At 37.8% G+C, this 15113-nt stretch overlaps 1 protein-coding gene across 1 annotated transcript in view; it reads left to right on the top strand.

Moving 5' to 3' along the window:
- Positions 1-14705, top strand: part of OSBPL11 (oxysterol binding protein like 11) — a 73129-nt gene extending 58424 nt beyond the window's left edge. Inside the window, exons 11-13 of the mRNA XM_050781646.1 lie at positions 5193-5375; positions 11881-12034; positions 12993-14705. Coding sequence (XP_050637603.1) covers positions 5193-5375; positions 11881-12034; positions 12993-13058 — 403 coding nt within the window. The 3' untranslated portion in view covers positions 13059-14705. The remainder of the gene's footprint in view (positions 1-5192; positions 5376-11880; positions 12035-12992) is intronic.
- The last annotated feature ends 408 nt before the right edge of the window (positions 14706-15113 follow it).

The following is a 15113-nucleotide window of genomic DNA, read 5'->3' on the forward strand; positions in this document are numbered from 1 at the left end:
ATTTTCTATTTGAAGCTAAGTTAACATAACCAGTGGTTTTCTGGTATCTCAGGGAGCTCTTAGAGACAGGATCTAGGAAATCTAAAAGGCTGACTTGTCAAGTTTTTAAAAAAGCGAGAAAGCATATGTTTTACTATTTATCAATTCTCACCTTAGAGATGAATGGGACAACAATGTACGATTTAGCTCTTTGCTAACTATCTTAAGGGCAGCATATTCTGTATTCTATGTCATTTATTGATACAAGATGTACATACTTGAGATATTGTAGATTTGGTCAAGAAACCTTTTTTTTCTTTGAAAGTAAAATTTTAATTGCATTCTCACCTGCATATAGGGCCATCTCATCTCCATAAGCCTGAGTTGTGGAGAGAGGCAAAGTTTTTATCAAGGAGAACATTCTGATCCGCTCAAATCCTAGGCAAGTGCTTTGTTGAAATCTTAGATTTCTGTGTTAGAAATATTTTTTATCTTTAAGACAGCCTTTCAATTGCCTCAGTCATAAAGGATCCAGAATTTGACTTAGATTTGGAGAACTTGCCTGATGGTTAAGATATCAGCACCTAGATAGTAACCACAAGAAGCCAGTACCTTAACCTGTTAAAGGGAATTATTTAATATCTTATTTTTGAATATTTAAGTTTGGTTTTGGCAACATGTATATAACTGTTTTTTATAGGATATAATTAACCATTTGGTAAAATTGCTTCTAAAAACCATTCTTGACCAGGCACGGTAGCTCACGCCTGTAATCCCAACACTTTGGGAGGCTGTGGCTCATGCCTGTAATCTTAGTACTTTGGGAGGCCGAGTCGGGTGGATCACCTGAGGTCAGGAGTTCAAGACCAGCCTGGGCAACATGGAGAAACCCTGTCTCTACTAAAAATACAGACATTAGCTGGGCGTGGTGGCATGCACCTGTAATCCCAGCTACTTAGGAGGCTGAGGCATGAGAATTGCTTGAACCCGGGAGGTGGAGGTTGCAGTGAGCTGAGATTACGCCACTGCACTCCAGCCTGGGTGACAGAGGGAGACTGTCTCAAAAAAAAAAAAAAAAATCTTACTAGCCCCATGAGGGAAAGGTATTAGTTTTATAGACGAGAAAATTGAGACTCTTTAAGACCTTCAACAGAACTGATCTATCTGATTCAATAACCATTTCCTTTCTACTCTTACCAGACAGCTTTTAAAGAATTATCAAGTATTTCAGAATTTCCCTAAGATTAAGAATCACTTTTGGCTAGGCATGGTGGCTCACGCCTGTAATCCCAGCACTTTGAGAGGCTGAGATGGGTGGATCACCTGAGGTTGGGAGTTCAAGACCAGCCTGACCAACATGGAGAAACCCCGTCTCTACTAAAAATACAAAATTAGCGGAGCGTGGTGGCACAGGCCTATAATCCCAGCTACTTGGGAGGCTGGGGCAGAAGAATAGCTGGAATAGTGGAGGTTGCCGTGAGCTGAGATTGTGCCAAGCCGAGATCACACCATTGCACTCTACAAGAAGGGAACTGCGTCTCAAAAAAAAAAAAAAAAAGAATCGCTTTCCATAACCTAACTTATTTTGCCTTGTGTTAATCATTGGCATAACTTTTTAAATATACCTTTCTTATGGTAGTTTGGTACAAGCTTTTACTTCCTAAATTCCAAATTCCTAAGCTCCGCCTTTGTATCTTCTGTTTATGCAGGAAGTCTGTTTCTTCATGCTGCTGCATGTAAGCAGAATGACAAATTTGAATTGGAGCAGAATTTTATTTCTTTGGGTTATTTTCTCAATTTCCCTTTGTACTATAAAATGTTTCTCTGAAGTACCTAATTTTTTATTTGTATATCATAGCTACAAAATAATGGTAATGTCAGACCTCAGGTCAAGTTGTTTTAAGGAAATTTGTACCTAGAAGTGTTGGGAAGAACCGGACTTTGGAGTCCTTTAGACATGTATTCAAATCCTGACTCTATTATTTTACTAACTACAAGATTTGGGGGCCGGGTACAGTGGCTCATGCCTCTAATCCCAGCACTTTGGGAAGCTGAGGTGGGAGGATCGCTTGAACCCAGGAGTTTAATACCAGCCTGGGCAACGTAGTGAGACCCATTTTCTACAAGAATAAAAATTAAAAAGTTAGCTGAGCATGATGGCACATGCCTGTAGTTCCAGCTGCTCAGGAGGTTGAGGCAGATGGATGGCTTGATCCTAAGTGGTCAAGGCTGCAGTAAGCCATGATTTCACCACTGAAGTCCAGCCTGGGTGACACAGCAGGACTGTCCAAAACAAATAATAAGAGAGAGAGAGAGAGATTTGGGGCACCTTACCTAAATTTTTGAGCCTTAGTTTCTTCATCTACAGAAATGGGATAGTCACAAGGCTTGGCAAATAATTTATGTAAAATGCCCAGCATATTTTAAATGTTCAAAAAATGTTAACTCCCCCTCCACGCACACACTGACATCCTCTTGTGTATGTATGCTTTTGCTCACTCTTAGTCTATGTAGTGATAATATAATTGAGGTTTTGTTTTCTCATTCATTAATTCAGGCAATAAACTCACTGTTTATCAGGCACTCTGCTAAGTGCTAAATGGGGCTATAGAGATGAGACCCATTCCATGCCTGTTAAAGAGATTACAGTCTTGGCAAGGGGCAAGGATGGCAAACCAATAATAATATTACTGTGTGATCAGTTCCCTAAGGACTGTATGCATGGAAGTAAAGAGCTCAAGCCTTTAGTGACACCTGGTTTTGTAAATTAAATTTTATTGGAACACAGTCATGCACATTCATGTACTTGTTTCTGTCTGCTTTCATGCTAGAGTGACAAAGTTTAGTAGTTTCAATAGAGACGGTCTGGCCTGAGAATCCTGAGACAGTTACTTTCTGGTCCTTTACGGAAGAAGTGTGCTGGTTGCCCTAGACTGTTGTGAAGAATTGTTATAAGCAAAGTGATGAGGCCTTCTTCCTCCTTGTGCTCCTTTGCAAGTTCCTCATGGCCTGCCTGTAGTATATGTGATTCGTGTTCCCTGCCCCACTTGTCTTCGCGCTGCTTTTGCTGTGTAGCTGCTCTAAACAATACGGACCCTGTAATAGCCAGCAGTCATGAACAGGTCCCTAAGATTGTCCATTGGAAAGCCTTATGAGAGATAAAAGTAACTTGAGAGATGTGCTATGGTAGTAAAAGAAAGATCAAGTGAGGAGCTGATTATCTTAGAATGGTGTATGTGGATGGGAAATAGACTAGATAAATGTTCAGTGTTACTTCCTCATATCCTGTTTGATAGAGATAAATTTTCAAGGAAGGGAAGGATGTTGGCAAGTGGGATCAGAGAGGAAGCATGCAATGACATCACAAAAAACATTCACGCTGGCAAGAAACCAGGGCAGTTATTTAAGTGTGTATGCTTTGAGACATAACCCAGGGTTCCCATTCCTGCTGTAATCAAGTTGACTGATAGTCATGGTGTTCTTTGTGTCCAGTGAGCTACAACTATACAACTACTCTTTTTTTTTTTTTTTTTTTTTTTTTGAGACAGAGCCATCCTCTGTCACCCAGACTGGAGTGCAGTGGTGTAATCTTGGCTCACTGCAACCTCTGCCTCCCGGGTTCAAGCAATTCTCATGCCTCAGCCTCCTGAGTAGCTGAGATTACAGGCCTGTGCCACTACGTGCAGGTTTTTTTTTTTGTATTTTTAGTAGATAAAATTACTCTTAACTCTTGATTGTGAATGTTTGATTTGCTCTTAGATTCCAGAGATCTGGCTTATAAATAATTTGCTTATTGGGCTCCTTACACCTCTGCCTTGAGCTGAGTTCACAGACCGCTTGCTTAAAACTGAAACTGGATTCCCTGAATTCCACTTTGTCCTTCTTGTTCCCTTAGCTTATGCCGGACGAATGCTACTTGGGATTCCTGAACTGTCACTCGAACCTCTAGACTTTGGTCTTTGGATTTCCTTTTGAATCTAGATAAGCCACATTCTCTGGTACACTGATTAGACCCTAACTTTTGCCTATCATTCCTTAAGTTCTGAACCTCTATCTGATCTGACCCTGTTGTTATCTGTGTCCTAGAGTGAACATAAAATACTTCACTAAAAATAACTACATTCCAAGCACGGTGGCTCACACCTGTAATCCCAGCACTTTGGGAGGCCGAGGCACACGGATCCCCTGAGGTCAGAGTTCAAGACCAGCCTGGCCAACATGGCGAAACCCCGTCTCTACTAAAAATACAAAAATTTGCTGGGCATGGTGACGCATACCTGTAATCCCAGCTACTCCAGCTAGGTGGGAGGCTGAAGCAGGAGAATCACTTTAACCCAGGAGGCGGAGGTTACAGTGAGCCAAGATCACACCACTGCACTCCAGCCTAGGCAACAGAGCGAGACTCTGTCTCAATAATAATAATAATAATAATAATAATTACACCTGTTCCTATGCCTAGCCTGTTCCTATTGATGTATTTGTGCTGCATCAATACAGCTATCTGTTGATAAACAGCCATATATATAGCTATTTTATATATATGGCTGTGGTGACTCTTCATTAAACTTCAATAGCAGTAATGTTTAAGGTCTCTCTGAGTTCTGTGGTGATAATGATAGTTTTTGTAGACCAGTGCTCTTTTAATTTTTCTCTTTTGGCAAGAGCATTTTAAACATTTTAATGTATTCTTTTATATTTTTCTACCTCTTATTGGTTTGTGTGGTTTCTAAATTTAAAATTAGGCTTATGTAGTTTAATATAGGATTGATGTATCCAGAACTTCCAATGTAGGGATGCCAAATATTTCAATAAGTAGAATTAACTAGTAAAAAATAGTTAAATAGATTGTCATGTTGTAACATTTTTAGACTGTAATAAATAAAATATTGATATTTTTCATATTTCTATTTAGTTTTAGTATTATAGTTTTGTTTGTAGCAAACATTTTAAAGATAACATTTGGACATTAATGATAATGAAGTCTCTGATTTGACTCCTGGCATTTTTTCTAAAGACTAAAATTGATATTGAACAAATTATGAAGGAAGCTGTCATAGGACATACAAAGAATCTAACTTTGGCTCTGACATATTGAAGTGAGGTATATAACTAATTTCAACAGGATTCACAGGCTGTGTTCTTGGGTTTCAGATCTAAGAAACAAACATGGTATCACTTATTAGAGTGTATCTTTCTTTTCTATCTGCTTCTAGGGTTACAGCTGAAGTAAAGCACAACATCACCAACACTGTGGTATGCAAAGTGCAAGGGGAATGGAATAGTGTTCTTGAGTTCACATATAGCAATGGAGAAACAAAGTATGTGGACTTGACTAAATTGACAGTGACGAAGAAAAGAGTGAGACCTCTGGAGAAGCAGGATCCGTTTGAATCCCGGTATGTCATCCTTGCATCTATCCAGGAAAGAGTCAGATGCTCTGAATCTTAATCTAAGCCTTTTCACTAACTGGTGACCTTGGCCAAGTCACTTCACCACTTTGCATCAGCTTTGTAAATTGAAAGCATTAGTCTGATATGATGTTAAACCCTTTGCCAGCTGTGAGATTCTTTGATATACAGTCACATTTTAGTAAAAACCAAACATTGTAAGTGGAGCAAAAATATTAAAAACATTTACCGTGAAAGAATTACTGTGTGTATCTTAAAAACTTTATCATAAAAATTTTTGTTAAATTATTAACAAAAAGGTACCCCAATACAAAAACTGGGCAAAGGATGTAAAGAGGTGGTGCATAAATATAGGAACGTCTTAAATGGTCAACCAAGGAAATGAAAAATTGTTTAGGGTAGTTAGAATTCAGAGGTACAAATTAAACAATAAGACAAATTAGTTTTTACAATAATAACTCTTTGGGGAAAAGGTGTGAGCAAATGGGCATTTTCATGCTGTTGATTGGACGTTAAACCAGTACAATCTTCGTAGAGGATATTTTGGCAGTATGCGTCATAGACCTTGAAAAATAAAGTGGATCTATATGTGTTAATAAGGTACAGCTTCCAAAATGTGTTGACAGTGGTTGCTTCTGGAAAAGAGTACTGGGATCTGGAATAGGAAAGAGACTTAATTTTTATAAGATTCCTATTTGTACTGTTTAAATTTTATGTCATGAGGGATTACTACTCTATCAATTAAAAATAGAAAAAAATATATATACAGGGAACCACTAAACATCTTACATTAAGATCACATAAATGGAACCAAACAATTTCTAACTAGGTGTGAAAGGGATTAAATGTCCACAATCAAACATTCAGAGTGGGTCAAAAAATACAGCAATAATGATTTTTTAAAGAATTCTTATAGGGATTTATCCTAAGGAGAGGGTATCAAAGTTTGCTTTGCAGACCCCTGCTGGGTCCTTGAGACCTTCTCAGGGCATCTGCAAGTTCACAATTTTTTTTATAATAGTACTAAGATGTTATTTACCATTTTTCACTCTGTGGGTTCTTATGATGGTGCAAAAGGAATGCTGTGGGTAGCACTGGTGGGCCTTAGGACTAATTTAGGCAGCGGCACCAAATGTCACAAGCAGTCATTATATTCTTCACTGCCATGTACTTGCATGCTACCTTCTCTTAAGATGTCCTTGAAAAACCAATACAAATTGTTAGTTTTTTAAAATTGGGACTACAGAGTACATGTCTTTTTTTTTTTTTTTTTTTTTTTTTTTTTTTTTCTTTTTTTGAGACAGGGTCTCACTCTGTCACCCAGGCTGGAGTGTGGTCGGGTAATCTCGGCTCACTGCAGCCTCCACCTCCTGGGTTCAAGCGATCCTCCTGCCTCAGCCTCCTGAGTAGCTGGGACTGCAGGCATCAATCACCACTCCTGGCTAATTTTTTGTATTTTTAGTAGAGACAGGATTTCACCGTGTTGGCCAGGCTGGTCGTGAACATCTGACCTCAAGTGATCTTCCCATCTCATCCTCCCAAAGTGCTGGGATTACAGGCGTGAGCCACCATGCCTGGCTGAGTACATGTCTTATTAGTATTCTGTATGACAAATCAGGAATATGAATAAGCATTTGTGCTGGCTACTGAAGAAATATAGTCGTTATCTGAAGGAAGAGCACTTGTATAATTATTTGAGTCACAAGCAGAACTAATCACTTTGTTCATGAAATACGATGTTTACTTAAAAGAATAATAAACTATGGTTATTCTAATTTCAATGTTAGGTAGACATTTTTCTTGTAAATGAAAGATGTGAATGTGACACTTCAAGAAAAACAATTTGACGGTATGTTACTAATAATAAAATTTGAGCTTCAAGGCAAAATTAGAATTTTAGAAAATTTTATTTGCCACCATGAACTGAAAAACTTCCCAATTCGTTTTCTGGTGAACTTGGCGCTGATATTATTTAATATGATTTTTTAAAATATTGTATAATATGTCAGCATCTGGAAGATCTGCATAACTCAATGAACCAGTATTTTTCAGATAACTAATGCATGATATTACAGAATCATGCATGGATAAATTATCCATTCAGGATGCACATTAGACCAGTGGATTTCCATATAAATCATTTGAAAAAACAATTGACATTCTTTAATTTTCCACATTGCAACTAGGCTTTTTAAAATTACCACTTGTCGAGTTTTGAAACATATGAAAGAATCGAATTATTTGAAAAATCTGTTAAGATATTCTTCTCTTTTCAAACTGTATCTGTGTGAGGCCAGATTTTTTTTTTTTTTTTTTAAGATGGAATCTCATTCTGTCACCCAAGTTGGAGTGCAGTGGCATGATCTCGCCTCACTGCAACCTCTGCCTTCTGGGCTCAAGCGATTCTCGTGCCTCAGCCTCCCAAGTAACTGGGATTACAGGTGCGCACCACCACGCTCAGCTGACTTTTTTGTACTTTTAGTAGAGATGGGGTTTCCCCATGTTGGTCAGGCTGGTCTTGAACTCCTGACCTCAGGTGATCTGCCCACCTCAGCCTCCCAAAGTGCTGGAATTACATGTGTGAGCCACCATGCCTGGCCCAGATTTTTCCTATATATACTTTAAAGCAGTATATCACCACAGACTGAATGTATGGGCAGATAAAGAGATGCTTCTGGGCCAGTGTGGTGACTCACGCCTATAAACCCAGCATGTTGGGAGGCCAAGGCGGGTGTGTCACTTGAGGTCAGGAGTTCAAGACCAACCTGGCCAGCATGGTGAAACCCCATCTCTACTAAAAATACAAAAATCAGCCTGGCGTCTCTACTAAAAATACAAAAATCAGCCAGGCATCTCTACTTAAAATACAAAAATCAGCTGGGTGTCTCTACTAAAAATACAAAATTCACTCGGGTGTGGTGGCATGTACCTGTAGTTCCGGCTACTTGGGAGGCTGAGGCATGAGAATTGCTTGAACCCAGGAGGTGGAGGTTGCAGTGAACCAAGATTGCGCCACTGCACTCCAGCCTGGGTGACAGAGCCAGACTCTGTCTCAGAAAAAAAAAAAAAAAAGAGATGCTTCTGAATATTATTTGCTAAAATTTTGTAATGAATTTTATAGTTTCTATATACATGAGGGATATTGCTCTGTTTTCTTTAGGGGAAGGTTTTGAATTACAAATTACATATGTTTAACATATAGCACTGTTAAGGTTTTCTGTTTCTTCAGTGAGCTTTGGTAGTTTTTCAAGGAGTTGGTTTATTTCAGCTAATGTGTCAAATTTATTGTCATGTAGTTCTTAATATTACCTGATTTTTTTATCTGTGTAGGATCTGTAGTGATGTCCCCATACTTATTCCTTATATTTGTAATACCTTTTTTCTCATCAGTGTGACTAAGTTTATTAATTTTATGCAAAGAACCAGGTATGGGCTTCACTGATTTAGTCTGTTTGTGTTTTCTTTCTCACTGAATGTTGCTCTTTTATAAAATTTCGTTTTTTCTCCTTATATTGTAAATCATTTGCTTTTTTTTTTTTTTTTCCTAATTTCTTACAATAGAAGCTTAGGTCAGGGGTCAGCAAACTTTTTTGTAAAAGGCCAGTCAATTAATATTTTAGCCTTAGTGGATCAAATAGCCCCTGCCACAGCTACTCAACTCTGCCCTTGTAGCATGAAACATCCATAGACAATAAGTCAATGGTGAGACACTGTTATGTTGCAATAAAAATTTATTTACAAAAATGGGCTGTGGGCCATAGTTTGATCCCTGGTTTAGCTCATCAATTTTTTTTTTTCTAAATGTTTAATGCTATAGATTTTCCTCTGAGGACTGCTTTATTTCTCTCCAATGACTTTTTATGTGTTTTCATTTCAAAGTATTTTCTGATTTCTTTTGCGGGTTTTATTTTTTAACTCATGAACTTATTTCCAAAGTGTTGATAATTTCTAAATGTTTAGAGATTTTCCAGCCATCTTTCCATTATTTATTTCTAACTTAGTTTCATTTTGGTCAAAAATATACTTTGTATGATTTTAATTCTTTAAATTTATTTAGATTTAATGACTCTGAATATGTTCTGTCTTGGTAAATGTTTCTTTTTTTCTTTTTTTTTTTTTTTTTTTTTTTTTTTGGAGGCAAAGTAGTGTCTCACTCTGTTGCCCAGGCTGGAGTGCGGTGGTGCAGTCTCGGCTCACTGCAACCTCCATTTCCCTGGTTCAAGCAATTCTCATGCCTCAGTCTCCCGAGTAGCTGGGACTATAAGCATGCACCACCACACGCAGCTAATTTTTTAATATTTTTAGTAGGGATGGGGTTTCACCATGTTGGCCAAGCTGGTCTCGAACTCAACCTCAAGTAATCCACTCACGTCGGCCTCCCAAAGTGCTAGAATTATTCATGAGCCACCGCGCCTGGCCTTGGTTAATGTTTCATGTGCAACTTGACACGAATGTGTATTCTTGAGCCTAAGAGTTTGAGGCTAGCCTGGGTAACATGGCAAAACTCTCTCTCTCCACAAAAAATATAAAAATTAGCTGGATGTGGTGGCATGTGCCTGTAATCCCAGCTACTCAGGAGGCTGAGGTGAGTGTGTTCTATAAGTGTCAGGTCAAATGAGTTGACAGTATTTTTCTAGTCTTCTGTAGTCTTACAGATTTTCTGTGCATTTATTCTATCAGTTGAGTTTAGTTATTGAAATTGGTTATTAAAATTACCAATTACAATTGAATATTTCACTTTGTAGTTCTGCAAGTTGTTACTTCATTTTATTAGAAGTTTTGTTATTAGCGCAGGCATTTATCTTTAGGATTGTTATGTCTTGATTTTTTTTGTTTTAATGTCTTTATTATTTGTGGAGAATTCCTTATAAATTCATTTTTATGTTTGAGCCATCTGATATGTGTATCAGAAATGTGTTAGGAAACCTTTTGGAGCCATTAAGATACATATGTAGCCTTAAGGCTTTGAACTATAAGACCTGTGGCATACTATCCAGCACTTTGGGAGGCTGAGGTGGGCGGGTCATTTGAGGTCAGGCGTTCGAGACCAGCCTGGCCAACATGGTGAAACCCTGTCTGTACTCAAAATACAAAAATTAGCTGGGCATGGTGGTGCATGCCTATAGTCCCAGCTACTCAAGAAAGTGAGGCAGGAGAATTGCTTGAGTCCAGGAGGCAGAGGTTGCAGTGAGCTGAGATGGTGACACTGTGCACTCCAACCTGGGTGATGGTGAGACCCTGTCTCAAAAAAAGAAAAAAGAAAAGAGAACAGAAGAGAAAGAGGGAGGTGGGGAGGAAGGGCAGAAAGGGAGGAAGAAAGAAAGGAAAAAAGAAAAAACAAAGATGTTTAGTAACTTTCTTGAGTAGTACAGTTATTACCATAAATCAGTTTTAGAGTATTTTCATCCTAACGTAAGATCCCTCATGTTCATTTACAGTTAATCCCCATTACCCCCAGCCCAGAGAACCACTAACTTTCTGTCTCTATAAATTTGCCTTTTCTGGATATTTCATATAAATCATACAATGTGTGATCTCTTATGCCTGGCTTATTTCCTTAGTATAACGTTTTTGAGGTTCATCCATGAAGTATTAATTGCATGTATCAGTGGTTCATTGCTTTTTATTGCTGAATAGTATTTCAGTGTATGGATATATCACATTTTGCCTATCCATTTACCAGCTGATGGGCATTTCCAGTTGGGGGCAATGATGAATAATACTGCTGCGGAAATTCTCCTACAAATCTTCGTGTGGATATTTATTTTCATTTTTCTTGGGTAAATACCCAAGAGTGGAATTGCTGGGTTGTATGGTAGTTTTATGTTTAACTTCTTCCATCTTTTTTCACATATATATCTAGTTGTCCCAGCACCATTTGTTCAACAAACAGTTCTTTCCCTAAAGAATTGTGGCAGTTTTTTTTTTTTTTGCTTGAGATTTGTTAAGCTTCCCTCTCCCTGTGTGTGGCCTAGAAACACTCTGGACAGCGAGTTAGAGGACTCATAGGACTCCCCTCGTTTGTTTCCTTTCTCAAGGATCACTGCCCTGCACTGCCTTTTGCTCAGTATCTGAAAACCACTATTTTACTATATGTTGCCTGTTTCCTGGTTGATGAAGGCAGGAAAATAAATGTGTTCCCCATTATTTCATCATGTCCAGAAGCACAGTTGGTCTTGCTTACATTTCAACTTTGAAAATTTACTTCTCTTTTTACTTGTTAATTTCTAAGTTTTCTAAAAACAAAAATCCTCCTTTTATAACCTGGAAAAATAAAAATTATTTTTAATTTAAAAAGAAGCAGAAGGAGCAGCATCCTAGACATAACCATCAGCAGCATAGTATCATTATTCTTGGAATTCATGAGCATGACATTGTAGATGTGATTTAGGAAATGTTATTTTATAAAATTACTGTAATTTTGAGGGTATTGATACTATTTAATTATCTCTTTTAAAGAATGCTTGTAAAATGTGTGGTTTTTGGATTTCAGGCGATTGTGGAAAAATGTGACAGACTCTCTGAGAGAATCTGAAATTGATAAGGCCACAGAGCATAAGCATACCCTGGAAGAACGTCAGAGGACTGAAGAAAGGCATCGTACGGAAACAGGCACACCTTGGAAAACAAAATATTTTACTAAAGAGGTATGTTATACATGTGTTCAAGATAAAAACGTATCTACTTGGTGGGAACATTAGCTTACTAGGCTTTGTTGAATTGCTATCACTTAGACATCTTTATTTTTAAAAGTAGGATGGCTGTATATAAATACCAACTGTTTTTGAGACCAGCCTGGGTGACCTATAGCAAGACTGCCTCCAGAAAAAAAAAGCAGATATACCAGAAACAGATTCTAAGAAAGAAGAGTTTCTAAGTGAGAACATCTATATATCATTAAAAATGAGCTCTGGGGGCGGGGCGCGGTGGCTCACGCCTGTAATCCCAGCACTCTGGGAGGCCGAGGCGGGCAGATCATGAGGTCAGGAGTTCGAGACCAGCCTGGCCAACATGGTGAAACCCCATCTCTACTAAAAATATAAAAATTAGCCGGGTATGGTGGCGGACACCTGTAATCCCAGCTACTTGGGAGGCTGAGGCAGGAGAATTACTTGAACCGGGGAGGCAGAGATTGCAGCAAGATTACGCCACTACACTCCAGCCTGCTTGACAGAGCAAGACTGTCTTGGGGAAAAAAAAAAAAAGAAAACAAAATGAGTTCTGGGGTGCCAGTGGAGATGGGGAGAACAGTTAGTACCTTCCTGATCATTTCTCTGTGCTCCGCCTGCTGCCCATAACTCTGTGAGTGAGGCTCAATCTGTAGCATCTTGGCGAAATTGGCAAAATTGCTACAAATGGTTCTTGCAAAATTAAATGTTCATGGGTGACAAACTAGACCCTCCGATACCATACCTTCTCACCTGAATCCTAGCTAAACCACAGGCATTGTTTGATGTCTTAAGCACAAAGACTTTGTTCTTTCACAAAAACTTTTTTTTGAATGTGAAAATAGAATTCCATTTCAGTAAAGGTGTTGCTTCTAGTTTTGGTTAGTGATTTTGATAACATTAGAGGGATGATTCTTTATCATTTTATTTCTTTCAGGGAGATGGCTGGGTTTATCATAAACCACTTTGGAAAATAATTCCAACAACACAACCAGCAGAGTGACACGTACTGTCTAAAACTCGACCAAATGAGGTTCTTCTCTGTTTACCCTAAATCCTCCCAGAATGGAGTCATTGCACTGAGTGACCTGCTTCCTGATTGGGCAGACTGAAACTAGCTAAACCTGAATGTACCTACTAGGGCACCGAAATACCAAAAGCAAGACCAAAGTGGTAAAGAAACGCAGTGGACCTCTTACCAATCTGTTCATGTGATGTGAGCAATACCATCTTAAAACTTGTTACCTGAATCAGTAGATCAATCTTTTATCCAGTTCTTGCTCCTACAATTAAGTTTGAATCCCCTATTTTTGCATAGGGGCAGCAGATACACACAACAATGAGAACTCAGTGACTTTGATTTTTTTGTAGTGAAAAGTGAAGTCTCTGTTTCAGAGTTTGTGTCTTTCTTTCTGTCCATAACTGAAGTATTCACTACTCTTGTAAACCAACCAAGAGGAGAAGAAAGATGACCCAGAAGTGGATTCAGCCATTGTGCCTGAAATCAGTGTTAAAAAAAAAAAATCAACCAGGTTGTGGTAACAAGGCATTCTATTTCTTCAAAAAGACTGTATGCCTGTGTCTGAGGAACTTATCCATTATCCACCTCTGTTGGAACTCTCTTTTTAAAAGTACATTTATAGATTGATCAGAATTATAACCATGGAGAATTTTTTCTTCTGAACATTTTAATATACTTGAAAACAACATTGACTTGAAAAATTTCAGAACATTTTTCAGTACCTAGTTTTATTAAATATTACAGTTGAGAGACAATTTTTAAAAATGTGTTCATGTCAATATGATGAGATTTTAGCCTTTCTCCAGAACTAAGGCATTAAAGAAAATAGCAAATATTAAAAAATAAAACTGTTACTTTTTTCCTTCTTTTTTTTCACCTCTAGGTTAATATCCAGTATTACGTGTTATCCCTTTGGATAAGTATGCTTTATTTTACCTCTGTTAAAAATTAAAATAAATGATTCTATTCATACTTGTCAGTAATTCAGAACTTATATGTGTAACTGAATGCACATGTAAGGTATGGTTTTGTTTTTTATTTTTTGAGGAAACTTAAATGCTAAAGAAACAGTATGAAATTAAAAGGTATCAGGAAAAAAAGATCAGGAAGTTGTATTCAGGTACAAATCTGTTTTTAAATAAGTCTTTTGTGGAGGTTGAAGAATTGCTGGCAATTAAAAGAATAGAGCTAATTATGGCTTTCATCATTCATTCATGTATTTATTGAGCACCTACTTATTACGGTGCTCAACACTTGTTACTGCAAGCTACCTTAATTTCCCAAGAGTGGTGCCTTACTCTGTTTTTTTGGATATGGTCTTCCAATCAGTGTGTGTAACATACCTGTTGTTTATCAGCCATTGTAGGAGGCTGTGTCTGTTGCATCATCATAAAAAGTTTAAGCTTTGTGCTCTGATAAATTGTGTTCTGTTAAAGAGGTTAGTAGGATGAAAACAGCAAAACAATAATTTTTTCAACAAATTGTAAATTATAAGAAAAAGTTGGTTTGTGTACAACAATTTTAATGATTCCCTTGTTCATTTTTGCTGTGAAATGCACTGAAAAAATCTCAGAATGAGTTATAGTTCCTGTGTTGGGAAAATTGACAAATAATAAAACTAGAGAACAATGATGCTTCCGTCTCTTTTATGAATGGAGAGAAATAGAAAGTTAATATTCAGTAGAGTTATTGCCCTGTTCATTTGAGAGGGATATTGATTTTCTGTTTAAGTCCTTCAGGAATCTTCAGCTAGGTGGTAAATTTAATGAGAGTTTCTAAAAATCGAAGTGTTTTAACTTTTAAATATTCTGGAGATAGAAGAAGAATATAAAATGAAACTAGGCTGATCTGCATGCAGTGGCATTTACAACTAATTGATCACAACCAATTACAGATTTCTTATTTTGTTTATTGTGAGGCAGAGTCTGACTCTGTCACCCAGGATGGAGTACAGTGCATTGCTCACTGCAGTCCTGACCTCCCAGACTAAACCAGTCATCCCACTTCACCCTCCCAAGTATCTGAGACTACACGCAC

Source organism: Macaca thibetana, chromosome 2 (genome assembly GCF_024542745.1).
Source record: "Macaca thibetana thibetana isolate TM-01 chromosome 2, ASM2454274v1, whole genome shotgun sequence".
In the NCBI taxonomy this organism is placed as follows: Eukaryota; Metazoa; Chordata; class Mammalia; order Primates; family Cercopithecidae; genus Macaca; species Macaca thibetana.